A 27,425-nucleotide genomic window follows, 5' to 3' on the forward strand; every position below is an offset into this window, starting at 1 on the left:
AAGAGCAGGACCGCTTGAGTAACAAGCTGTCTGCAAAGTGTTACTACAGTCAGTTCTCTCCTTCCATCATCCACAGTGCAGCCTCTCATCCAAATATGGTCACTTCTGGCTCCAAAGAAATCAAGATGGCGATGGCCAAAACGGATGATGAGGTTTCAAAACGGCAGTGCACCAGGCCCCCTGGAACCCTGCACTTGCAGTACTGCAGCAAAAAAATCCCCTGTGGCCGAAATAAGCATTTTACCCATAGCCCACCATCATGAAAGAGATGTCTATAAAGCTGTTGACAGGTAACCTTGCACTAAAAACAAGGTACATTATTACTTTTTTATTACAAATTTTTGATCCATGGAGGTTTATATTTGTAAAACTTTCCTCAAGCTGAAAAAAAAGCTTGCAGGCAGAGCCCATGGGAGAAACACTATTGCACAAATTCATGACACGAAAGTGAACCCAGAAGCTAGAAACTTTTTTAACATATGCACCAGGCAGGCAACTCCATTGGAATGCATTGGCGCCATCTTGCCATCCAGTATCTATGTACCAATGGGTGATGTTACGGTAGCTATGTCCAATTATTTTTACAGTCTATGGTCAACACCAGTCCCTCGAAGGATTTCATGACCACAGATGTCAGGGCAATGGGCCTGTCAGGCACATGCACAGAGAGACTACAGGTCTTTTTGGCCTCTGACTAGATAAGTACCCTTTTTGCAAGACATGCCGTTTGAATGAGTTTTTCAAATTTTATATCTTAGTTTTTTTAAATTTGGCTCATGATATCAATTCTCAATGAAAAGCTGTTGTAACGTTCAACAACTGCATTTGAGTTCTACTTCTGTGAGGCCACATGAGCCACCCTCAACTGCCATTATCACAACCACCACAGTTAACGCACACAAATCAAGCATCTTGCAGAGCAGCATCCACATCTCTCTCACCTGCCCTCATTGGTCACAGCCAGCCATGCAACGATAGTGTTTGCCCTAAAAGCCCAGATACATCAAGCCGACTTCACAGAACTAATGGAAACAAGAGCTGACTGTTGCATAGCCTCACACCGCCTGTGTCTTGGCCAAAAATTACACATGATCATGCGGCAAAAACTTCAGCTGGCGGCCAACCAGCACAAATGTTTGCGCAAGCAGGCTGCGGTAATCTGTATCTGTCATTCAGAAAGGGAAACCAGAACACCGACATGATGCTAGTTAGCATATTAGCATATTAACAACACAGTCCAGTGTTGAAACAGTTTAATTACTGACCTACTGCATTGACAATACAAGTTATATGTTTTTAGATGATAAATACATTTTTGTTATCATTAAAAAACCTTTCACCTTATACCCCAACACCCTTGCAGTTATTGTAGCTTTGAGAGGCAACACTGAAGACTGCACAAGCCATGTTACACTCACTCCAAGAGGCTACATAACGCTCCAAAGTTAGGCTAAATTTTTGCGAGTGGCATTGCCATTTTTCAAAACGGCGTATTTCTATATTTTTGCTTATTGGGATCCCTAAACTATAGACTATAGATTTGCATAGATTTGGAAATTGTGATTGATAGTACTTTAAGGTGGGAGGGGTGTGGATGAGGGACCCAATTCAGAACATTTTGTCCCCCTGTCCATAATTTCTAATGGTTGGCCTGAATATAAATATTTTCATTTTAAATGTTTATCAGCTGGTCACAAGACACCTTGTACTTCACTAAAAAGTAAATTCTCTGTCTGTGACCTCAAGGTTTTAAGTTTCTACATCACACTGGTTAAATCGGGTGTCAAACTCTGCACATAAATCATTCTGCACGGTGAGAAGCTTTAACATGTGAGAGGGGTAAGAACACAGAGCACACTTTATTACCCAACAACATTTAAAACATGATTTTAATGATTAAAACTGTTACAAAGAAGGAAAGCTTGCTGTCTAATTTGTCTTTGGGGGAGCTATCGACTCATTAATGCATTGTAACTGTAGATCTGCTCTATTCTATCTGCATTTCCACTAACAAAGACCACACCAATAAGATAAAGATTTCTTATGGTTTATTGTGTATGATGGAAAGGGTGAAGGGATGAGGGTCGAGGGCCGAAGGGATGAAGGGATGAACGGTTGAAGGATGTAGGGATGAGGGTCAAGGGCTACCTGGAGAAAAGGATAGAGAGGTCAGATAAAGGATCAAGGGGTGAAGGGAGAGGCAAGAAGCGACGAGGGGTGAAGTGATAAGGGGTGTAGCAAGGGGGGTCGAGGGATGAAGGCTGGTGTTTGCAGGCGAGGGTGATGATAGATGTGTTGGGTCGAAGGCAGGAACGCAGGAGAGATCCTGGGAGTGACACTGAATAGGGAAGTTGTCTCTTCGTGAGCTCGGCTTCGGATAGAGCCCCCTCTGGTTCCTGTATGCAGAAAGGAGCAGAGAAATAGATGTAAGAGGCGAGAAGGAATTGCGTGGATGGGATGTGAGAAATGTGTCAAAGAGAAAGAGATTGCATCAGGTGTGCTTAAATACTAGGAATAACAGTTTGTTTTACTTGTGTGTTTCCTGTTGTACGAATTAAATGAGCAATGGCTACTTGAGAGATTTCCCTTAATACGTATTAAATGAGCATTGGTAGAAGGAACCTGAGATTTTTTTACTGTTCGCCAAACAAACAAACAACAATTGTTTCCTCTAATTGCATATGACAATTAGTAACTTAAAAGTTGAAACCATACAACCTGGCTCCCTGTTAGTGGCAGATTATGGTACTAGCTGCATCCCTCGAGGGGGTGGAGACTCTGTGATGTCACAGACGGCAATCCTAGCATGGATGTCTCTCGTGAAATGTCACTCTAATGCTTTTAGTTTCCTGTGTAATGCACTTTGAATTGCCTGTTTGTTATATCAATAAAGATGTTTTGCCTTGAAACACATTAATCTGTAATTCAAGTTGGATTTTCTGGGTTTTATTTCATTGTCTCATTGGTACCTGCCCCCTACACTGTTTCAGCGCCTGAGTGTTTTCAGTCTGAATCTGAGCTACGTGATGATCATTAAAGACTGTAATTGATTAGATTGAGAAGACTAATATAATTGAATTGTGTTCAGAATGTGAACTGAAATTAAATCAAAATGCCGTTTGATGAAATAGTTCAGTTTGTGTCACTGAGGTCAACCTGAGGTTCTTCTGGTCGCGTTTGTATGGGGCTTCAGCTCCACCTCCACAGGGTAGTGGTCACTGATGCTTTGCGCCTGGAAAACAAATAAAGTTTGAATGATGTCATGTCTCCTTTAAAATACAGTAAGTACTCAATGACTTCACACTGAAGATGAGCCTCACTTGTTCATCAGTCAGTCTGAACGCTCTCTGGAAGTTGAAGGGCTTGGCTGACCTGGGGACAACGGCTTTCAGCATGGTCTGTCCGAACACCACGATCCTGTTGGCAGGACATGCATCACAACCTTTAAAAACACTTAAACAAGGCACAAATCCACTCAGACAACAGCCCTGAGATGTGAGCTACCTGTCGTAGGTGTTGTCATTACAGTTGCTCGTCGTCGTGTCGACATCATCCTTTATCAGCCAGTGATAAGGAGGAGAAGAGATGCGAATCTTCTTCTTCTTCCTCTTGGAGAGATAACGTCCATCTGCATTAAAATCCCCCAAAATCATAATGTTCTGCAAAAGAAATAACAACACAACCATAATCATGATAAAACAAATCCATGTGTGCAGAAACATTTGAGAGGGGTGACCATCCCTATTGTTAGCAAAATGAGTCCCCCTGTTAACCTGCCTTCCATCCAATCCCTCTGACCCAGACCTACAACCAATGAATTATTGAGAATTAACATATTTCGATAGAACGTTTTTATTTTAACAGCGCAGCATCTGTAGCAGTGGTTCATCCAACGAGGAAACTCACAGACCAATAGGGGTCCATCCACCTTGTTAAAAAATAACAATCAAAAATCATTGTTAGAACTAAACCTCTTGATGGCTATTGATAAATTGAAATCCAACATAGAATACTGGAGAACCCTGCCACTGTCTATGATAGGTAGAGTAAATGCCATAAAAATGATATCTCTACTAAAATTTTTATATCTCTTTCAAAATCTACCAATATTTATATCAAATGATTATTTTAAGAAAATAGAGACAATTATTTGGGATTTTATTTGGGGATATAAAAAACACAGATTATCTAAAAAACATATTTTCAGACCTACCCAAGATGGAGGTTTGGGTCTTCCGGTATTCAAACAATATTACTGGGCAGCAAATGCTTGGGCATTGGCATACTGGCAGTGGGGGTCACCAGACCATGAATTACTCAACTCTGCCCCCTTGTGGATAAAATTAGAACTTGCATCTCTATTAAAGCCATTATCTCCTTGTCTTCTTTATTGTTTACTAATGTTGCATCTATCAAGTCAGTAAGCCATAGTCTTATAGTGAGAAACTCACTTAAGATCCTCACTCAAATAAAAAACACCCATAAAGCTCCCAACATATCGATTCATACACCAGTCTGCCATAATCATGCCTTTAAACCAGCATTAATGGACAGCACATTTATTTTATTTTTATTTAACCTTTATTTAACCAGGAAAAGACTCATTGAGATTAAAAATCTCTTTTACAAGAGTGTCCTGGCCAAGACAGGCAGCAGCATAATCACACATACACACAAACACAAGGTGGACACAAACATTAAAAACACTTAGCATCCAAAACAGCAACAATTCAGGGTCAGCTACAATAATAAAAGCCTCAGGCAAAACATCTACAGCCAGATGTTTCTGCCTCCAGGTCATCCAATTTCCCATTAAAAGTGTTCAATGAGACCAACTCATTTTGTTTCAAAGTTTTCTGTAACATGTTCCAGGCAGAGGGAGCAGCAAACCTAAATGCTTTCTTATTTGCAGCATGGTATGTGAAAGGGCTAAGATGTTTAAAAGATTTCTATATTGACAACAGCTTTGCATCTTTTGGCCAATTAAGTGAAAAATATAATTTACCTCATTCTCATTTTTTTTTTAGATATATGCAACTTAGACATTTCGTACGGGAGAACATCCCTCAGTTTGGAACCATAGGGAAAGGACATACGTTTTTGGAATTACTCTCAGTTTCTCCGAATAGAAAGAAACTTATTTCCAATTTTACAATTTTTTTTGGCAAAGAGCCTGAACCGGCACTCTCTATTAAGAGGGCCTGGGAAAGAGAAATGAGTGATGTTCTCCCTGACAGGGTATGGACGGCTGCACTTTCATATATTCATAGATGTTCAATAAACAGCAGACACAGGTTAATTCAGTTCAAAGTCATACATCGGTTTCACTATTCTAAGGTCATGCTGCAAAAATTTTATCCTTCTGTTTCTCCAGTTTGGGATAAATGTAAATTAAACAATGGTACCTTGTTACATTTATTTTGGGATTGTCCAGCTATATGTTTATTCTGGTCAAGAATTTTCCTTTTCTTTTCTGAAGTATTCAACATCTCACTTCTACCTGACAGAGACTTGGCCGTTTTTGGATGTTCAGCCAACTCATTAGCCTTTCCTTCCTACATCCAATCTGCCCTGTTAATGGGTACAGTGCTGGCCAAAAAACTCATACTTGCAGACTGGAAGTCATCAAATCCACCATCTTTTCAGAACTGGATACATGAACTTGTATCAGTTATATATATGGAGAAATTGCGATTCAGCAGACAATCTTTTCAAAACAAATGGGATGACTCCTGGGGCCCTGTAATGAAGTATCTTGGTTGCAATAACCAGTGAAGCAGTTTGGTCTCTTGCCAGCTGAGTGTCGTCTTGATGAAGTCAGCTGTTGACATCAGTTTGGTCATCTAGAGGATTGGTCAATATGGACTCATTTATATAATGTCTATGTTTCTCTCCTTGTGTGTGTGTGTGTGTGTGTGTGTGAGGGTATGGGGGGGCTTGTTTGTTTGTTTGTTTTTTTGTCTTTGCTGTGCTCTTTTTTTATTATTATTATTTGTTTTTTTTGTTTTTCTGTTTTTTTGTGATTTTTGTCATCAGTTTTCTGTTGTGTGTCTTTTGAAGTATACCAAGAAAATAAAAAAATATCTAAAAAATAACAATCAAAAACCAATCATATATTAACTATTAATTTTACAATACTTTATATTCTTTATACATTCCCAACTCACAGTAGTCCTCCATCTTTTCCTCACTGCTTTAACCACATCGTCCACAGCGTCCAGCTCTCTCTCTGTGTCCTCTGGTTTGGTGTGGACAGGGATCAGTGCCAGCTTCTTCACAACTGGAAGAACAAACACACAAAGTAAGACAAACAAACACAAAAACACACATGCATACTTGTGAGGACCCTCATAGACATAAGACATCCCCTAAACCCTAATCCTAAATCTAACCTAATTCCAACTTTAAAATGAAGTCTTAACCTTAAAACAACCTGAAGATTGTCCCACACTGAGGATCAGTCAAAATGTCCTCACATTCACCTTCACATCTAAAGCTGGTATTGGTCCTCACAAAGATATGTGTGTGCAAGACAGACACACACATGGGTACCTGTTGTAGGACTCTTGAACTGCAGAATGAAAGGCTCTCTGGCGAGCACGTCCACAGCTTCATCTTCTGTATCATCTTCATCTTCTTCATCTTCCTCATCATCTTCATCTTCATTATCCTCATATTCATCATCGTCATCTTCTTCATCCTCATATTCTTCACCATGTTCATAATCTTCTTCTTCTTCTTCTTCTTCTTCTTCTTCATACTGGTAGGAGTTGATCATTGTCACCTGATCCTTTCTGAGACACACACACAAACACATGCACAGTATCAGTCCCTGTAAATAGACAGAGCATAACATCCATCCATTTTCGAGGGTCGAGGGGGGGTGGAGCCTATCCCAGCTGACATTGGGTGAGAGACAGGGTACACCCTGGACAGGTCACCAGACTATCACAGGGCTGACACATAGAGACAGACAACCATTCACACTCACATTCACACCTACAGACAATTTAGAGTCACCAGTTAACCTGCATGTCTTTGGACTGTGGGAGGAAGCTGGAGCACCTGGAGGAAACCCACGCCGACACAGGGAGAACATGCAAACTCTGCACCCCTCCCTCCTGGGATTGAAACAGGAACCCTCTTGCTGTGAGGCAACAGTGCTAACCACTACACCACTGTGCCGCCCTAGAACATAACATCCATAATTTCAGTATCATTTTTGCAGATGTACTCAATACCTCTGTCACCTTTTTTGCATTTAGATCTTTGCTTTGTCATGTATTTGTTATCTAGCAGGATCACTAAAAACAATGTGAAGGAATTCAACTAAACTTTGTGGAAAGCTGTGTGAGGTAACTGGTCCAATAGCACCATCATGTGGTCATGATAAAGAATGCACCGTTCTTTGGATGGCCACTTCAGTCTGGCTCCAGTCCCCACAGACCCCCACGTTAAAATGCCCAAATTTACAGCAGAAATAAACATTTTTACAACCTGGTAGAAAAAAAAATTGGTCTATATTGTTAATTTCCCCCTTTATGATAAGTGTATTGAGTGAATTTTTATATAGCCCTCTCCAAAATGTCAAACTTGAGGCTTTAAAGAGGGAGCCCACAAGCCAATGGGCGATGCCATTGTGGCTTTGTTAAATTGCTTAATACAGACTATGCTCCTGAACTATAAAGGTGCTATTAAAACAAGAACAAAATGTTGGACTCCATGGGAAAGGACCCGCTCCTTAAGTAGATATAAACAGCTCATTCTAAGGTGACAAAAACACCCCTATCTCCAGGTGATTATACACTAATGAAAACACAGTTATGAATATTTTATTCTATTTATGCCATTTATGCCCTTAAATCCTACAAACTGGACCTTTAACTTTCTCTAAATTTTGCACACTTTGTCAATTTTGATACAGATCCAGAGGCAGGTTACATTTTCAAAAAATATTTTCTTTTCTTTTAAATGTTTTACTAAATAAGCAGGTCCTGTATTTGGCTTTCATTCTCAGTGAATTATTCACTTCATACCTGTAGAAGAAAACAAACTTCTCCCTGTAGGAGCTTCGTCCCAGAGGTTCGCTGCACTTCATTTCGTACGGATGTTGTACGTTATCTCTGTCAGAAAACAGAAACAACTGAAACTGAGTCATCACAAGATCACAACATTGGTAAATTATGTTTTTTCCCCACATCCTAATGTTATTCATGAGATTCTATAGTTAAGTTTATTGAAAAATTATATTCGATCTGCATAGCAAAACAAATACCAGCGCCCTCTCCCATCTGTTCCATGAGTCTCTGTCACTCTAATTATTCTCTCATTTCTGTTACTGACATTTCTGAAAAGTTGAAACATGTTCCTCAGCTTTTTTATTCATATTTGAAGAAAACTATTTGTCCGCTCTAATAATTTTAACAAAGACTAAGATCTGCAACAAAGCTATGTCTGAATTACAAAATTTACAATGTGTAAAAAGTGTGAATACAATAACACAAAAAATCTTCCAGTAAGATAAAAGCTCAATGCAGTGCAGACCTGTAGCAAATAGCCAGGGGGGCTTACTTTTTAGACTAATGTAAGGGCAAAATTAAGACTGACAGACATCTCTCTTTTACACAAAACTAGGTCCCTGAGGAAAGCAAAACAAATATTGTCCGACCCCAGTCATCCCCTGGCATCAGACTTCAAACTGCTCCCATCTGGACGCAGATTTTGTATGCCCAGATGTAGGACAGGCAGAATTAAAAAGTCCTGGGTTCCAGCGGCCATTGGCCTTTTAAATAATGGATGATTTTTAGCCCTTTTAAGCCATTTTAAGGTGTATTGCATGCACTGTGGTCACTTTACCTTTTTATGTTTTTTACTATTTATTGTTATTCTCTATTGTATTTTGTGGATTGCTTATTTGAACTGTAATTGTCATTGTTATTTCTATTGTTCTGCTGCTGGCTGCACCATAAATTGCCCCTCGAGGACAATAAAGATATCTTGAACTTGAACTTGGGTTAACACCACAGATCAGTCTAAAACATCTTTGTGGAGCTGGAAGCACAATGGGCCATTTTGGTGTGCTAGTAATACATCTAAGTGGAATGCAGCCCTTACTAATGTGTTTAATTACACCTGCATGTCAAAATACCTGCCATTTTTTTTAACTTAAAAATGCTCCAGATGTCTCTTCAGTTGGTTACATGGAGCCTATTGGGGTCCCTAATGGCTGCAGTCGCACGCCAGCTTCCAGAGACGGAAGCTGGAATGCAATTTCTGAGTTTACTTTATAATAAATAGTTGGTTATGACAAACGCAAACATTATCTGAAGCAACATGAAAAAATTCTGAGTAGGGCATTGCTTTCCTAATATCACATACATGTCTTATTTTGCACTTTATGCTACTTCAAAGTTAGCTCTATACTATACTGTACTATTTTACTGTGCAAAGATGCTCCAGAGGAATCACTGAATATTTATGTAGAAAACTCACTTGTGGTTGTTGAGGGCTCCGAGGAACTTGTCCATGGCCTTACCAGTTGCATCTATCACCTCCAGCATCACCACCACACTGTACCGGGACACAATCTGCAAGAAAAACAGCCAACATACACACTAATAACTCAAGTAATGAGATATAGTCTAATTAATCATTAAACACAACAAAAATAATAATACAACACAATATAACTTTTCCCAGCAGAAATTTTGAGTTGTCAAACTGTGAGAAACACAGCTGTTACTAATGCCATTAACGAAGCTCCCCAGTAAACCATGACACTGTGACAGTGAGCCAGCATGAACAATCAACCCAACTGCGAGAGTAAATGTTGGTAGTGTATGTTTCTGCAAACCACGGATACATTACATCTGTACATAATCATGTAGCGCATATATTGAAACTTCACATTTGGACACTGCAGTGGTTAACATGTCGTTATTTTTAGGCACAAATCCCACTTGCTTATGGTTCGGAAAATATCATATTTTTGCTCAAAACACCCACTTTCAGTGGCACAGTACCCACTGGAAATGCAGAGATGACTCACTAAAAAACAACTGGTGTTGTTGTTTATTGGTCTCGACTAGTGGTCTGCAGCAGTCTACACTTTCCCATATACATCCCATTAATGAAGCAAGTTCATATACATTAAAATCAGGACCATAGGTCACTTTAGAAATGTTGATATGATACATACTAAATACACAAAGGTAACGTATCCATGGTTTGCAGAAATGTACAATGCCAACATTTTCTTCTGGTGACTGAGCTGCAACAGTAAGCCTGAAATTGAAACAGCTAAATGGATTTCATCAATCAATATTAATATCTGAGACAAAGAACCAAACACAGTAATATTATTACAGTATTTCTGACTGTCTAAGTATCATCTATGTAGTGTTTTTGAACAACATTTAGTGTGTCATTAAATCTGCCTCGCTGTCATAAAGTGTCAAATAATTAACAAATGTTTGTTTCCGTGATGATCAAACAAACTCTGAAACTGAATGTGTTCATCACATCTCTGAGCTACATATAAACAGCTCCCTATTAACACACCATACTGTACAAGCATCACAAAGAAGTGAAACAAAATTACTCATCATGATGATCAGAGATTTGACTGTGGTCACGCACACTGAATTACCTTGATAAGATTTTCCCTCACAAATGGGTTGTTGACTTTTTTCCATCCCAGCTGTTTGACATTGAAGGCTGCGATCTTCATTGTGACTCTAAAAACAAAACTTACATTATTTTAAAGGTTTAAACATAACAGCCATCATGCTACTGATTTTGTGGGGGGAATAAATCATGAGAGGGAAATGTGAAATAGAAGAAATGAGACAGCAGATAGAGAGCGTAAGTGAAAGCAGAAAAGCCACAGCTCACACCTTTAGATGCACCTGAAAGCATCAGACAGCAGGTCATTTTCTATATTTTAATGTATGTTTATTGACTGTTAATTAGAAAACTGTGCACATAATTCACACAGCAGGGTGGTGAGTTCAGTGTTTCCAGAAGATTAAAGGCATCAAGCAGAGAATATAGTCTGTTGTCAGGAAACATTCAGTGGAGAGGAAATATATATTAATGATGAGGAAAATATTACTTCCAGAAACAAAACTTTTTCAGGAACAGATTTGAAACTTCTGCAACTTCTTTTGGCCAACTTCTCTGCTCATTTTCCTTTATTATACATTCATGTGCACAACAGTTTTCTTAATACATGTACATACTTAAAAAATGGTTGTCAGAACCACAAAAATACCGAGGCATGTAGTTTCGACATGTAGTCTTCATCAGGGCATAAAACCCCTGATGAAGACTACATGTCGAAACGCATAGGCGTTAAGCTAGTTTAATAAAGGCTTTTTAATTTTTGTAAAATAGTGTGCCTTGGTATTTTTGTGGTTTTGACTACCATTTTTTTATCTCTGGATGTTTCCTTGGATCCAATGAGCACCTGTTTTTGGCACTTGAATGTGTGAAGTAGCACTCCTCAGACTACTTATAGTCATTTTTTCTCCATTGACATGTACATACTTGTTCTATAAATACAAATTATATCATTTTCACAGACTGTCCCCAGACTTGCATATCTCCAAAATCTCCCAAAACATCAGAACTCACCACCTCCGCCCAGAGAAGAGGAAATTATTTTAATCTTTTTATTCGAAAGGTGTAAAAGTGCAAGACTGAAGATCACCTCAAATCTGTAATGACCTGCTGAGCGAACTCAGACTTGCATAAAATCAATCAATCATCAATATTTAACATATAAAACCTGAACATCATGTTTTCATCACTGCATTGTCAGTTTGGTTTCCCACCAAATGATATTGCATCATACAATGGAAAACAAAACCGAGTATAAAGTCAGTACAGACAAAGAGCTGCTAAATTAACACTTCAAGTGCTGAAAGTTTTTTTTAGTCACTAAAAAGCAGAAAACTGGTAAGAAACAAAGAAACTCACCAGTCTTTGTGAGATGAGTAAGAATAAATCAACAAAACCGCAGCAGAGGTTGTTTCTTTGTCAGCTGACTGATGCAACTGATTGCTCTGCAGAGCGCAGCCTGAATTAACTCTGAGATACAGGAAGTGTCTCTGCCCGCCAAAAAGGGTTGGTAGGCAAACAGATTCAATTCATGCCGTTCAGTTGCTAGGGGGCTATATTATTTTTCTTTCTTGCCTGAACTGTAAGCGACAGAGGGATGTGACTCAGTAAAACCTGAACAGAAGAAGTATTTTGAGGAAACCTACTTGTACTCTACTCAAATATTTTGTTTTTCTGCTTCTTTATACCTCTTCTCCACCACATTTCACAAGGAGATATTGTATCTTCTGATCAAGTTTTTAAGCTTATAACATACAGTCCATTGTAAGATTAAACCAGCCTTTTTGTCTTTTCACCTCCTAATTATTCAGCTGTGTCTCCTTGTCGTGTTTCAGATGTCTCTCTGGGGTGTTGGCAGTTCATCCCTCTCAAAACTTCTAAACGTGAATCAGAGCTTAGTTTCTTCTTCTTCCAATCTCTCATTAATCATCTCACAACCACTCAAATTTATCTGGTGCACCTTTGGAAGGACCTGACCCCTAGGTTGGGAACCCCTGGACAAAATTAACAGCATTAAACTGGCACCAACTTAATTTAGCTACAGCAGTGACATGCTGCTCTGACATTCATACATTATTACTACCAAAACAAGGGCACATTTTTCTCCAGAACAAAACCTTTTACTTTTGATACGTTCAGTATTTTTGCTGATAATAATGCTGAACTTTAATGACAGATGATTGGCTGTCAGAGTGTCAGGTGGTCAGTGAGTCATATAAAAAATGGTGGATAAAAATCAGCGGGAAGAAACCCTCCAACACCACCCCCATCCACACACAGGGTTACTGAATATTTCCATGGCCTTGCAGGAAGAGAGGAAGCTCCTCCTTTGGATGTTTGAAACAACCGGACTGCTCCTGTTCCCTTTTTCACTGTCAGATCAGAAAAACAACCAAAACTTCAAATTAATAACCAGGCTTTACTCTGCACTTATGAATCACTCAGTCTGTGAGCAGCTGAATAAAATTAAAGAACTAAAAAATCCTTATATATTATAAAATGTTCAGATGTTTTCATGTAAACTACATCTGTTGTCTCTCTATATCTGTCAAATAAATGAAATGAAATGGAGTAGAATAATAAAGTAACTCAAGATTGTAATCACAGGAGTACTTGAGTAAATGAAAATTAGTTACTTTTCCTCCCCTCACCACCACCTCCCCCAACAACACCATCAGGACCTGTTGTGGTAACCAGTGTGGTTACAGCTCTGCACGTTTCTCTTTTCATGTCTTCAGACTGAAATCACACAATGGTGAAAGGAAACCAGTGACTCACAGCAGTCAGTAGCCTCCTCTTAATGTTTCCTGACTCGTGCTGTGTGTTTGACTGATAAAACTAAACATGAGCAGACATCATAAACATATCATTTCACCTGATATCTCAAGTGGGTTGTTTTACAGCTGTGCAGGTTAAAATTTCACATTATGGCCAAATAAAAGCCGTGATGACAGAGCTGGGTTCTTTGTTAACTTGCAAAGTGCAGCTCATTGACAGCTGGCTCATGACCCAGATGTTTCACTGTGAACCACAAACATGAAGTCATTTTTGAAAGACAAAGGGCTTTCTCAGATTGAGAATAAAAGAGGTTTCATATAGATATTACCTCTGCTGAGACTGGTATGTTTTGGTTCATTTTGTTTGGTTGTGAGCAGGAATACAGAAAAACTACTGGCTCGATTTTCATGGGGAAAGTGTTAAGCGTGGGCCAAAAGAGAACCTTTTAAATACTGGAGTGGATCTGAATATTATTAACATTAGGATACACAAATTATTTTTCACTTTTGTTAACATTATGAGACAAGGCATTTGGCCTTAGCAGAGGTCTGCCCTCTCTGTATGCCCTTATATTCACATTATGCTCACCTTATCACCTTTATTATAATGACAACAGTGTAGAAATGGCTGAGAGTGGTCGAGGGGTATGACATGCTCCAAAGGTCCCAAAGCTGTTATGCACTGTAACCACTCAGCTATCCAGGACTCCTTCAGTACCCCAGATGAGAACATGCAGGCTGAGAAATCATGATGAAAATTTACTTCTGAAAATCACACCAACAGATCACAATGAAGAGTGACCTGTTCCTATACATGATAAAATATACAGAATGCAGTTTGAGATACTGTGAGGAAAAAGAAATAAACTCCTCTAAAAGATTCTGGCTGTTTAAAGAGGAGTCAGAACATCCATCCATTTTCATCTGCTTATCCGAGGCCGGGTCACGGAGGCAGCAGGCTGAGCCAAGCACCCCAGACGTCCCTCTCCCCAGTGAAGCTTTCCAGCTCCTCCTGGGGGACCCCGAGGCGATCCCAGGCCAGATGGGCGATGTAGTCCCTCCAGCGTGCTCTGGGTCTGCCCCGGGGCCTCCTACCAGTGGTAGAAGTCAGAACATTTGGCATTTAATTTGATATTAACATTTTTAATTTGAACACTCAAACTTATTAAATGATGAACTGCAGAACTCACTGTGCCGAAAACTATGAATGTAACTAAAACTGCTTTTAAGAGATTTTAGTGAGGTTTCATTTAAAAAACAGCTTCTGATTAATTACAGTGTTGACGGTGCCCAAAATTCACGGTTCGGTACATTTTCAGTTCTGCAGGGGTGAAAAAAAGTAGAAAAATTATCTTTTTTTGGTCATTTACTTCTGATCAGTCAGCATCGGCTCATTGGGTATAATTCTTACTGTAACAATAAAGGCAGATAGGCTGACATATTATCAATAATATACTGTAAGTAACAAAAACAAACACAAATATCAGTAATGCTCCATCATAATACTCAGGGAGGGGGTTGATATGAGACATGGATGATTGTGTTGCGGTTTCGGTCTCGGTTTCAGATGATCGTTTTACGATCTCTTCCATGTCGGTGGGGGAGTACCTCAAAAATCCCGCACCAACATGACTCGTAGTCTGACCACATTCACTGTTAATATCTAATATTTAACAGAGATCAAAGTGTGGAAACATAACAGAGCAAAAATGCAGGAACATACTGACCTATGTGTAGAGCTCGTTTAAAAATCCTGATAAAAGTATAAATACTATATCCCTGTTTTACTTCGTTCAGTGCCCATCATGTGAATGGAAGCTTTCAGTTGGACAAAATGGCACCAGACTCCACAGGTGGGTAGTATACCCATACTTTTGAACGTTTTGGTGGCATCTTGGCATGCTGAACTACCAACTCCGTCAAATACACCACATCACAAAATGCATGGGTGGTAACTGCTGCAGTAGTGGACCAATTACACGTCACGTTAAATTGATGAACGCTTGCGGTGACTGGCTGTGAACAAAACCATAGAAAAAAGTCTAAGTTATTTCAGTTGATACTTTAAAGGTGTCAAGTACCAATATCCAGCCCTACTTGTGCATGCTGGGAGGGTTCCCAACACACCCTCAGTACCTCACGTCAGTGTAATCACATGATCAGCACTCTGCCAATAATATGAATGCTGATCATGGTTTAAACCTGTGGTTCTCAACTTGTCGGTCACAGTCCAAAACTGGGTCACGGGCCCATTCTGAGTGGACCAGTACAGAGTACAGTGAATTTCCAGCACAGAGCTTTTATTTTGAAGTGCTGTTTCCTGCCGTGGAGTGAGTGACAAACAAACAACTCCTTGACAGAGACAGCAAACGAGCTCAACGACATCACCAAATGCAAGTATGACGCTGAATATATTAAACTGTGTAGACCTTCAACTAATGACTAAGGACAAATCTGGACCCCGTGGCTGGACCAGTTGGGAACCACTGGTTTAAACTCTTTTAAAATTAGAATGCACTGTAATGAAAGATAACTTCATCCATGATGAACACATCAGTCGACAAACTGCTGTCAAAGAACCAAAGAAACAAGATTGTTTAAACATTATAGTTATTTAATTACATCAAATATGAAAAACACATCCACTGTTTTCTGATTTTACAACTGAAAAAAGAAAACACTCCAAAACTTTTTGCGAGTATGCCTCATTCATGGTTGTATTGGCAACTTACTGATTTCACATCCGGTTGCCATAGCTGCGTAGCGGCTGATTAATTAAGGCAGGTTCTGAATTCACAAACACCTGTTGACTTGTGGTTGTTGACACCTGTGGTACTGTGTTGAAAAGAAAGTGTACTCGTCAACAGCTTACTTCATAAATCATTTATTCATTCTTATTAAATATACTGGCTGACGTTGAGGACGTATTTCTTTCTCTGATTTGTCTCACTGTGAGAATATGAAGATTTATTTATTTAGAGCCTGAGCAGAGAAGCTAGTTTTGCACCAAATACATGAGATATAATGGAGATAACAGTTTTACAGTTGCACACGGGGGCTCTTCTGCTCAATACAAAGATTGTTTCACTGTTTGAGTGAACAACTAAATAAAATAAAGTGTTGAAAGTCAAGAGATCATCCGGGGCGATGGTAGAGTTTTGTTCTCCGCTGGTGGAGGTGGAATGTTTCAGGGGCAGAGAGTGATGGGACGAGATGGGGGATGGGTGTAAAGCTGTATACCAAGTTGTGTTTCAACCGGCAATGTACATGTGGAAACTCGGTGGAGTGTATCTGATAAAATAATATGTCAGGGGAATTATCAGTCATGTTTGCATTTCCAGACATTATCAGAAGGGGAAAAGAACCCAAACACTTAGCGGAGACTCTCCGTCTTTAAACTGTGAAGGTTTCTTACCTTTCTGATAAACTTTAGAAACACTTATCCTGAACAAACGGTACAGCTGAACTCCTGTTTGACTCATAATGTCATTACCAAACAGGGACATTAAAAGTAGCTCAGTCTGTGTGGACAATGTTCGCTCAAAAAAGTTAACTCATCTTTGAAGATTAAGGTCATTCTTGTAGAGTCAGAGGTCATTGTTATGAAAGTGTGTGTGTGTTTGTGTTTGTCACTGCTCGTTCTGCTGTGTGTCTGTGATGGTGGAGACGGCGCCCTGGCCCTTGCTGACGTCACTGATACACGCCCACTGACCGTCCATCGACTCCTTCCACAGCGTCACCTACAGAACAATAAAACACACAAACACATGTGTAAGAGAAGTGTGTGAAAACATGACCACGTCACACCAATCCTGGCTTCACCACACCGGTTACCTGTTGCTTTTACAATGGATTTTAAGATTCTATTGATTGCTTACAAAGCCCTGAGAGGCCTTGCTCCAAGTTATACAACAGATCTTTTGTTAACCTATGTGCCGTCTCACACCCTGAGATCCTCAGATGAGCCTTTGCAGTCAGAGCTCCATGACTCAGGAGTGACCTGCCTGAAGAGATCTGGGCTGCAAACTCAGACTCATCTTTTAAATCACTTTTGAAAACCATAGTTCCAGTATGTGTGCCTGTATTACATTTTGTACTCTACCTTGTTGTCTCCTCCAGAAACTGCCAAGATATTTCCGGTGATCGACCAGCTAACGTGCCAAACGACATCATTGAACTTGTGGAGCAGTTTGGCCGTCCAGGTGTTGCCCGCTGGGTCGTCACATGTCCAGATGAACACGCGTCCGTCCTGCAGACATTCAAAGGAAACCAAAACCTCAAAAAATGTATCCCCACTGAACTCTAGTGGAATGTGACCGAGCTGACAGTGTTTGGTTTCACACATGAGCTGTCAATAAAACTTTTTTTCCACTCTGACTCATTTTAAAATCAACACATTTGCTTTTTAAAAAGAGGCAATGACAGTTAACACAGCCTGTTCAGGGATAAAAGATGTGGGTTTGTAAATGCAGATTTTATTTTCAGCTTTCACCTCCAATCATATTGCAGGTTACGTTAGAAATTACTTAACTGGATGTCATCTCTGGCTCCATCTAGTGGTGCAGATACATAATTTAATGTTTCCCAATAAACTGATAAAAAGAAGCAGAGTTTGACTGTTTACGCAGTGATTCCCTGAAACACTGAAATATTTTGGGTGCAGCTGAGCAGCAGAAAGAGTTGGACTGATAAAAGTGTCTCAATGAACGTGCCACATTAAATAAATGATCCTTTTGATTCCAATAAATCTCACCTGGGAGCAGCTGGCGATGGTGCTGGTGGGAAGACCAATAGAAGGAGCCCAGCCAACGTCTCTCACCCAATCACTGTGAGCCTCCAGCTTCTGGTCCTCCTTCCACTGACCGTCCTCCTCTCTGGAGGCAGGAAGTAACCATCAGCAACAGTAAAGACATAAACCCTCAGCTCCTTGAGCTTTTATTAAATAAAAACAATAACTTCCCTGACAAGAGTGCTCTAATAATTCAGCATTGCTCTACTATAAGGATGTCTGACTCATGATAGAGAGTTTTAACAAAAAGAACCAAACTTGACACAGCAAAACCAGAGATAGTCTTTTTTATTCCGTAAATTCGTCTTCCTTGTCAAAACTGGGCTGATGCCCACGTTACCCACAGCGCACTTTACTGGAGACAAAAGGCTTCATACAACTTTGCAAATGCAGTAGTACTCCAAAAGACCTGTAAGCAGACTTGAATGTGTAAAATCTGAGCAGTCCCTCATGAGTGACAAACTTAAATTCTACACATTTGAATAATTTTCAACTCTGTTAACGTCTCTGTTTGTTACTTTGACACACTTCTTATATCTTTAACATGCAAACCTACCACATAACTGATGCTACCAATTAAGTGTCTCTAAAAGCCAAGAAAACCCTGTTTTAAGCATCTAATGTTAATTAAAAAGCGTCTGTGGCTCTGCCTTACAGACAATGTGATTATTCTCTGCCACATATTAACCCCTTTTTAAACTGCCTGTTCAAGGCGGGAATATTGCATTGTTATGCTGCTCTGTATATAAGGTACAAACATGGAAAGGGGGGACAGAGTTGTCATGCCTTTAAGCTGCCGCAGCAGGTAGTAACAGTGCCAAATGGAGTCTGTATTAACAGGACAGCCTGCGAGACAGGATCATTGGCAGCACGGGTGTGACGGTTTGATGACATTTTATGAGTGCAACCCACTGTGGGAGATTTACAAGTAGTTGTTAGCAGCTAGCAGATTACTTACAAGAAGAACAGCAGCTGAAAATGTCCACAAATTGGGAATTTGGGAAATCAGCCACCATATAACAGGGATGCTAAATTATTGTTACTGCCATGTTATGCCACAGTTATACAGATAGCGCTGCCTGACGCCTACGTTTTATGTTACATTAGAGGCCGACATTGTTGTGTTACATGTCACCCTGTTGCGTTTCTTTTGATTTTGCAAAGCTGTGATGCCATCTATAATCACACACTGAAGCAGAATGATGCTGCTGTTGTTTGGTTCTGTGTAAAAATGCAATGGAGGCATAAAGAAGGGACTTTGTAACATCCCTTAGCACGATTTCTGTGTAAAAATGGCCACTGTCTCCATCTCAAGTCATTAAACACAACACAGAAAAATATTAAACACAAGAAAATGTATTTTAAACAACAACTTACTTCCAGAGCTTGACAAGGTTGTCGCAGCCTCCGGAGACAAAGCGTTTGACGTAGTTTGGTTTCTGTCCTGACGGCTGATCAATCAGGCTGCCTGGAACTACAGCAGGAGCCCAGCTCACTGCGTTACAACCAATCTGCAGGACAATTACATCCAAGTTAATAAACAGAAACAAATCTGTAAAACGGCTCGAGCTACACAACATGACCGTGCAAAAAAAAAGTATTAATAAGCAGAGTGAAACAGAAATTTAGATCATTCTAGACATTTTTTCCATCTCGTGCATTGATGGAAATACACAGAAACATCAGTTCTGCAGTACTCAGAAGAGTCTCAGACTTACAGTGTGTGCGTTGCTGATCTTCTTGACGTCCCACTGCTGATCACCAGTGAATGTGAGAAGGGAAATGGCTCCATCTGAGCTGCCGCAGGCCAGGATCAGACCAAAGTCATACGGACCCCAGCAGACAGAGTTTACTGCGGAGACACAGGAACAGATTTAAAAACAAAGTTGCAAGAGAATCAGTCACACTGAGTTCTGGAACTGCAACCAAAACACTAGTGATTTTATCTGAAGGAAGGAGACGAAGACACAACCAAAAATGGGAAAATTAATGTTATCAAAACCAGACGACACCTGAACACACAGCAGAGCTACTGACCCGATGACTCGTGCCCGCAGTATTCATACATCTTGTCCCAGGCTCCGTTCTCCTCCTTCCAGATGATGACTTTACGGTCGTAGGAACAGGAAGCCAGAATGTTGCCAAACATCGGGTGAGCCCACGCCACCTGCCACACAGGACCCTCGTGGCTACACAAATATAGAGACAAAAAAATTTAAGTGAAAATATGTGTGTGAAACAAACTATGTCATACAAATGTGCCAATAATTAAGGGAAAAGCTTACATGTGATTTCAGTGTTACAGCCCAGATTAAAAAACAATTTCTTAAATGTATGATCTGACAAAATAATCGGGTATTACAGGAGAAGAACTTACAAACAGAATAATAATTTTATCAATACTTATGTGGCTGCAGTTTATTTATGCATTGTAATTTATTTTAATGTATTTATCTACGTGAAGTGACATCAGCTCCCTGCTTTGGTGGTGGTAACGAGGGTGTCTTACCCTCTGAGGTCTGCTACAAGGATCTGCCCTCCATTTCTGACATCAAAGATTTTTACGGTGCGGTCAGAGGAGCAGGTGGCGAGTCGAGTACCGTAGTAATCCATCTGGGCGTCGTGCTGAAACAGACAGAACAAGACATGAAATGAGAAAACTATCTCACACTCTACCTTTCCTTTCCAGCAAGACTGACACTATCAGCTAAATAATCCAAGACTGCAGCGTGTTCATAAGAAGTATTTAACACAATGAACTGCTGAACAGTTCCAATCCACAGCTGTTGGACCATCTCCTTGGCTTTAGCCATCATAACAAAAGTGTGACACAACCAGTAAAACCACACTACATCTGTAAATCATAATAAAACAGTGGTGGAATGTAACTACATTGGCCCTTGTACTGTACTACTTATGTATACATTTGAAGTACTTCTGCAATACTTAATTATTTCTTTTCATGTCACTTTATATTTCTACTCATTTCAGAGGTAATTATTGTAATTTCTACTCCACTATTTTCGTCAGACAGCTTTGGTTACTTTAAAAATTAAGGTATTTGCACACAAAACATACATAAACCTTGTAAAATATTATGTTTGTTATAAAATGAACTACCTAACAGTTTATACAAGTACAGCTGAAACGATTAGTGGACTGAGAGAAAATTAACTGGAAACAATTTTAATGGCTGATGTAATTTTTAATTAAAAACAATTTCTGGTTCCAGCTTCACAAATGTGAAGATTTGCAGCTTCTCCTTTTGTTAGGTTAATAACTGTTATATATCAGTGATAATGTTGAGGTGTGGACTGTTGGCTGGACCAAACAAACATTGAGAAGGTGTCACTTTGGGCTCTCGATCACTGTGATACAAACTGTCACTATTTACACGATTTTGACAAATTAAACATTCAATCAATTAATGGAGAAAATAATCAGTTTTCATCTATAATAAAAATAATCATGAGCTAATAGTAATGAGTTCCACCTCAACAAACTACAACAGTAAAATCCTGCTTTTAGAAAAATGCATGGGTCATAATAATCTAATGACTTTAAATATAAAATTGGACAGTCATAGGGAACACTGTAAGACTTATCTACATTAACTATATTTGCTTGATAATGTTGACAGTATTATTACAGGGTGGTATTAGGACTTTTAAAGAATCTGAACACTTCCTCCACCCCTATGTGTTAATACTGACATGATACATGTAGCCACTGTGCATGTTTCACCGTACATTCACCTGATCCTTACCCCACAATAATGTCACGTTACAGTGAAAACACTGTCTGATAAACATGCAACATATAAAGATACATATATGTATTTCTGGAACCTGCTAAAACCACATTCAATCAACCCTGCTTCTTTAGTGAATGCTAACGTTAGCTTCAATGCTCAGCGACAGTTAAATGAAAAATTATGAAAACTTACGATCATGTCCTCGTGAGAGGTGTCCACCGTGTTAATAACGGAAACCTGAAATTCACAAACACATAAAGCAGCATTAAAATTAAACAGAAATAAAGATATTCACAATAAGGATTAGCTTTCTGTCATTAGCCTGTCTGCTAACGAGCTAACCACTGGGGCACGTCAGCAAAACAAACGGTCACCGTTAAACACAAACGTTAGCGAACAGCTTCACTTACAGCTTGAATATAAAGTTATCACACTCACCATGACTGCGGTTAAACCAGAAAACACTACAGAAAATGATTTCTTATAGTCCTCTAAATGAATAAGTCAGGTTCAACAACTACTCCGACGTGGCAACAAGCACAGAAGCCGCTTCCCACCGGGTCCGTCAACTGTTTCTACCGGCGGAAACGGCCAAGCGGCTAAACAAAGGTTCCACATAGCAAACGTTTACTTCGTATTAAGATCCGCCAATAAATTGAAAGAAGAAGAAGAAGAGAGAAAGAAAAAGAAGAAGAAGAAGAAGAAGAAGAAGAAGAAGAAGAAGAAGGAAAGCAAGAGAAAATACGAAAAGGCAGAATGTAGAATATCTAGAGAGCAATAAAGCTCAAGAAAATACGTTAAACTCTTTGTTTACACTTGATGAAAAGAAAAGAGCAATTATGAAAGCAAAATTACCTCTCCAGGAAAAGATAAAATAAGTTATGCAATGCTGAAACATTTAAACGATGATATATTAATGGTTATATTGGAATTATTCAACAAGATAATGAACTGAGGGAAAGCTTCCGATTGGTTGGAAATTAGCAGTGATAGTTCCAACCAAGAAACCAGAGAAAGAGTCAGGCAAAGCAACAAACTATCGACCTATTGCCTTAACTTCCCATTTAGGGAAGATAATGGAAAGAATGATAGTAGAAAGACTAACATATTACTTAGAGGTACGGAATTTGATATCAAAATACCAAAGTGGTTTCAGGAAAGGGAGGAGTACGATGGACCCAATAATAAATCTAGAGTCAGATATTAGAAAGGCACAAACTAACAAAGAAATAGTTGCTGCAGTCTTCTTTGATGTAGAAAAAAGCTTATGATATGTTATGGAAAGAGGGAGTATTGATAAAAATTAAAAAACTAGGAACAGATGGAAACATGTTTAATTGGATCAAAGATTTTCTAAATAACAGGAAAATACAGGTAAGAATAAATAAAAGTTTTTCAGAGTGCTTGCCGGTAGAGAATGGAGTACCTCAAGGAAGTGTGATTAGTCCAATTTTATTTTCTATCATGATAAATGATATATATAGTTCAGTTGCAAGTGATGTAGGAAGATCTCTTTTTGCTGATGATGGAGCATTATGGAAACGGGGGGAAAAATGTAAAATATATTGTGAAGAGTTTACAAAGAGTAATTGATAATGTAGAGTCATGGTCTATGAAATGGGGATTCAGATTTTCAGTGGAGAAAACCAAAGCTATATTCTTTACCAAAAAGAAAATACAACAGGAATTTAAGTTCAAAATATATGGGAAAACTTTAGAAAGGGTGAATGTGATAAAGTTTTTAGGAATGTGGTTTGATACCAAACTTACATGGCAGGTGCATATAGGTAAGATAATTGATAAGTGTAAAAAAGTATGAAATGTAATTAGAAGTGTAGGAAGTAGAGAGTGGGGAGCTGATAAGAAAACAATGAAAATGTTATACATAGGGTTAATAAGATCCACATTGGACTATGGATCTATAGCATATGGATCTGCATCTAAAATACATCTGGATAAAATAGAAATAATACAAAGTGCAGCTTTAAGGATATGTTGCGGGGCTTGTAAGACTACCCCAATCCCTGCATTGCAAGTTGAAATGGGAGAATTGCCAATAGATTTAAAAAGACTTCAAATAAGTTTGGTATATTGGGTAAATTTAAAAGGACATAAAGAAGATCATCCGACAAGGAGGGCTCTGGAACCATCATGGGAGCATAGTAACAGTAAGCAAAAATGTATAGGATGGACATTAGAGGAAGAAGCAAGGAAGTTAGGGATAACAGGCAAAGACTTTTGTTCAGCTGCAGCGTTTCCACATATCCCTCCATGGTTGTTACCAGGAGCGGAGGTAGATATATCATTGGAAACAAAAATTAAGAATAGTAAAAATTGTGGAGAGATGACTACAATGCATCTAGATAACTATTATGGATATATTAAAATTTTACAGATGGATCAAAAAGTCCAGAAACAGGTCAGGTAGGTGCAGCTTATGTGATACCTGAATTAGAATTAAAGAAAGCTGTAAGGATAAGTAATGATGTATCAGTGTTTACTGCCGAAATTGTTGCAATAATTCTAGCATTGCAGTGGGTTGAGGAAATAAAACCATTAAGAGCCATAATATGCACAGACTCATTGAGCATTAGAAAATATGCAATCAGCCATTTCAGGTTAATGACAGGACCTTATATATGAAATATTTGTGTTACTTTTTAAAATTCAAAGATTAGGGTTGCATGTAAAATTAGTTTGGGTACCAGCGCATGTAGGAGTGCAAGGAAATGAACTTGCAGACAGGTATGCAAAGAAAGCTCTCAAATATGATAAAATTACAGCAACAACTAAGATGAGTAAAGCAGAAACTAAAACTTTAATGAAGCAACAAATGAAGAATGAAGAAAAAGAAAGGAAAGGAAGAGATCTGTTTTTTATAAACCCCTCTGTAGGGGGACTGAGACAGGGAGGCAGGAACAGGAGGGAGGAGGTTATTTTATCAAGGTTAAGATCAGGACACACAGGACTAAGTAAAACGTTATTTGTGATAGGGAAACACAGAAACGGAGAGTGCAGTGTTTGTAAAGAGGAAGAAAGTGTTAAACATATTTTTATGAAATGTAAAAAGTAGAGCGGGAAAGAGAAAAATTAAAAAGAAATATTGAGGAAATAGGGATGAAATTTAGCATAAAAGAAATGTTAGATAAGCCCTCGACAGATAGAATAATGAGTAGAGTATTTGAGTATCTTAGAAGTACAGGACTAGATAAACGGGTATGAGTGTTTTTTTGTTTTTTGTTTTGTTTTTTTCCCTTTTATTATGCAAAATGTAGCCTGTAAGCCTATACAGTAATCACACACACCGAAGGGTGGCGGTAATGCACTATCATAGTTTGCTACTGCCGTTAAAAAAAGGAGACGAAGAAGAAGAAGAAGCAGAACAAGAAGAAGAAGAAGAAGTAAACAAGAAAAAGGCGCCAGCCGCGTTTCCCAGATGACTGAGTTCACTTCGGGAGGTTAATCTATGAGTTAAACCTCGAGCCACATTTACTGTAGCCTACATTAGACAACAATGTGTTCAGTTGAGTCTTTGAGAGAGTTTGTCAACGAGCGACTAACTGCTGCTGCTGAAGAAATATTGGGAGTTTTTAAAAGAAGCATCGTCGAGTACGAGGAAGAGATCGATCGTCAGCGCAGACTGTTGGATATCGTTTTGAAGCCTGAAATAAAGTTACACAGGACAGGTGGGTGAAAGCTAATTGAAGTAATTTACTGGCATGTGTGTTTATTTGCTGTAGCATGACATTAGTATGCTGTTGGTGTTGTTGTGTGTCCCTCCAGAGCTCCCACAGCAACATGTGTGTAAGGAGGAGGAGGTTGTCCCTGAGCAGCAGCTCTGTATTGAGGAGAGGAAGTCCAGTGTGGACCAAGAGGAGCCAGAGCCTCCAGAGATTAAAGAGGAAGAGGAGGAAGTGTGCAGCAGTCAGGAGGGAGAGCAGCTTGTAGTGAAGCAGGAGACTGATGGCTTTATGTTGACTCCTGCTGATGAGGAAAGTGAGCACAGTGAAGATCAGACTCTGGACTTCATTCATGATGACACTCAAAGTGCAGCAGAGAAAGAGTCTGTATTCAAAATGCCAGTTATAAGCTCTGTGATATCAGAAGCAACCAGTGAGCACCAGCTGCTCTGTCACAACTCTCATGTAGCTGAGAGCCAAGATGAGGAAGAATACCAGCATGGAGACTCAGGATCAACTAGAAACACAGAGCTTCAAGCAGAGAAAAGACATCATGAAAGTGAAATGAACAGTAACAGTCCACACACCTCTGCTGTGATAAACTTAAATACAGGTAAAAAGCCTTTAAAATGTGACGTATGTGGGAAAGTTTTTGAGCGCAAGTCAAAATTGCAGAGACACCTGAACAGCCACACAAGTGAGAAGCCGTTTTCTTGCAAAACATGTGGGAAAAGATTCAGTGACACATCAGCATTGAACACTCATATAAGAACCCACACAGGTGAGAAGCCGTTTTCTTGCAAAACATGCGGGAAAAGATTCAGTCAGAAGTCAGGATTGGAAAGGCACATGACAATCCACACAGGTGAGAAGCCGTTTTCTTGCAAAACATGTGGGAAAAGATTCAGTGACACATCAGCATTGAGTGCTCATATAAGAACCCACACAGGTGAGAAGCCCTACCTTTGCAAGACCTGCGGGACAAGATTCAGTCAGAAGTCAGGATTGGAAAGGCACATGACAATCCACACAGGTGAGAAGCCGTATACTTGTAATGTATGTGGGAGAGCTTTCGGACGTAATGATGTCTTGTTAGGCCACATGAGGACTCATTCAGGGGAGAAGCCGTATACTTGTAAAGTATGTGGGAAAGCTTTCAGACGTAATGGTGACTTGAAAGTCCACATGAGAATCCACACAGATGAGAGGCCGTGCCTTTGCAAGACCTGCGGGAAAAGATTCAGGGATGTGTCCACATTGACAAAGCACATGAGAGTCCACTCAGGAGAGAAGCCACATACATGCAAAACGCGTGGGAGAGGTTTTACAGGGAACCGTTGCCTGATTAGCCACATGAGAAACCACACAGGTGAGAAGCCCTACCTTTGCAAGACCTGCGGGAAAAGATTCAGTGACGCATCAGTATTGAAAAGGCACATGACAATCCACACAGGTGAGAAGCCATATACTTGTAAAGTATGTGGGAGAGCTTTCAGACGTAATGATGACTTGTTAGGCCACATGAGGACTCATTCAGGGGAGAAGCCGTATACTTGTAAAGTATGTGGGAGAGCTTTTGGACGTAGTGATGTCTTGTTAGTCCATACGAGGACTCATTCAGGTGAGAAGCCGTATACTTGCAAAACATGTGGGAGACACTTCAGATCTAGCAGTAACTTGACAATCCACATGAGAACGCACACAGGTGTAAAGGTGCATCACTTGAGCACAGAGGTTCCAGTTGAAGTCACACATATACAGGAGAGAGACTGTTTACATGCAAAACATGTGGCAGAGCTTTCAGA

General features: G+C 39.5%; 3 protein-coding genes across 3 annotated transcripts; 1 reads left to right on the forward strand and 2 right to left on the reverse strand.

Moving 5' to 3' along the window:
- Nucleotides 1–1,952: 1,952 nt before the first annotated feature.
- On the reverse strand, nucleotides 1,953–12,059 carry LOC126385767 (deoxyribonuclease-1-like). The gene is made up of 10 exons (XM_050037709.1): nucleotides 11,980–12,059; nucleotides 10,649–10,736; nucleotides 9,493–9,587; nucleotides 8,037–8,123; nucleotides 6,553–6,794; nucleotides 6,168–6,280; nucleotides 3,505–3,659; nucleotides 3,321–3,417; nucleotides 3,157–3,232; nucleotides 1,953–2,396 (listed from the first exon to the last, which is right to left on the reverse strand). Exons 2-10 carry the CDS (start codon nucleotides 10,727–10,729, stop codon nucleotides 2,182–2,184), a joined length of 1,161 nt encoding a protein of 386 aa, XP_049893666.1. The 5' UTR covers nucleotides 10,730–10,736; nucleotides 11,980–12,059; the 3' UTR covers nucleotides 1,953–2,181.
- A 3,931-nt stretch (nucleotides 12,060–15,990) lies between these two features.
- sec13 (SEC13 homolog, nuclear pore and COPII coat complex component) lies at nucleotides 15,991–22,534 on the reverse strand. Its single transcript, XM_050037718.1, has 9 exons — nucleotides 22,379–22,534; nucleotides 22,133–22,177; nucleotides 20,696–20,811; nucleotides 20,224–20,375; nucleotides 19,905–20,038; nucleotides 19,564–19,697; nucleotides 18,151–18,271; nucleotides 17,500–17,646; nucleotides 15,991–17,137 (listed from the first exon to the last, which is right to left on the reverse strand). The coding sequence occupies exons 1-9, from the start codon at nucleotides 22,379–22,381 to the stop codon at nucleotides 17,027–17,029; spliced, it is 963 nt and encodes a 320-aa protein (XP_049893675.1). The 5' UTR covers nucleotides 22,382–22,534; the 3' UTR covers nucleotides 15,991–17,026.
- A 2,799-nt stretch (nucleotides 22,535–25,333) lies between these two features.
- LOC126385938 (zinc finger protein 771-like) lies at nucleotides 25,334–27,420 on the forward strand (the record flags this gene model as incomplete). The annotated part of the gene is made up of 3 exons (XM_050037983.1): nucleotides 25,334–25,626; nucleotides 25,724–26,401; nucleotides 26,990–27,420. Coding segments are annotated over exons 1-3 (1,281 nt in total), but the record flags the coding sequence as incomplete, so codon positions are not given.
- Between the last annotated feature and the right edge of the window lie 5 nt (nucleotides 27,421–27,425).

This window comes from Epinephelus moara, chromosome 24 (genome assembly GCF_006386435.1).
Source record: "Epinephelus moara isolate mb chromosome 24, YSFRI_EMoa_1.0, whole genome shotgun sequence".
Taxonomy (NCBI): Eukaryota; Metazoa; Chordata; class Actinopteri; order Perciformes; family Serranidae; genus Epinephelus; species Epinephelus moara.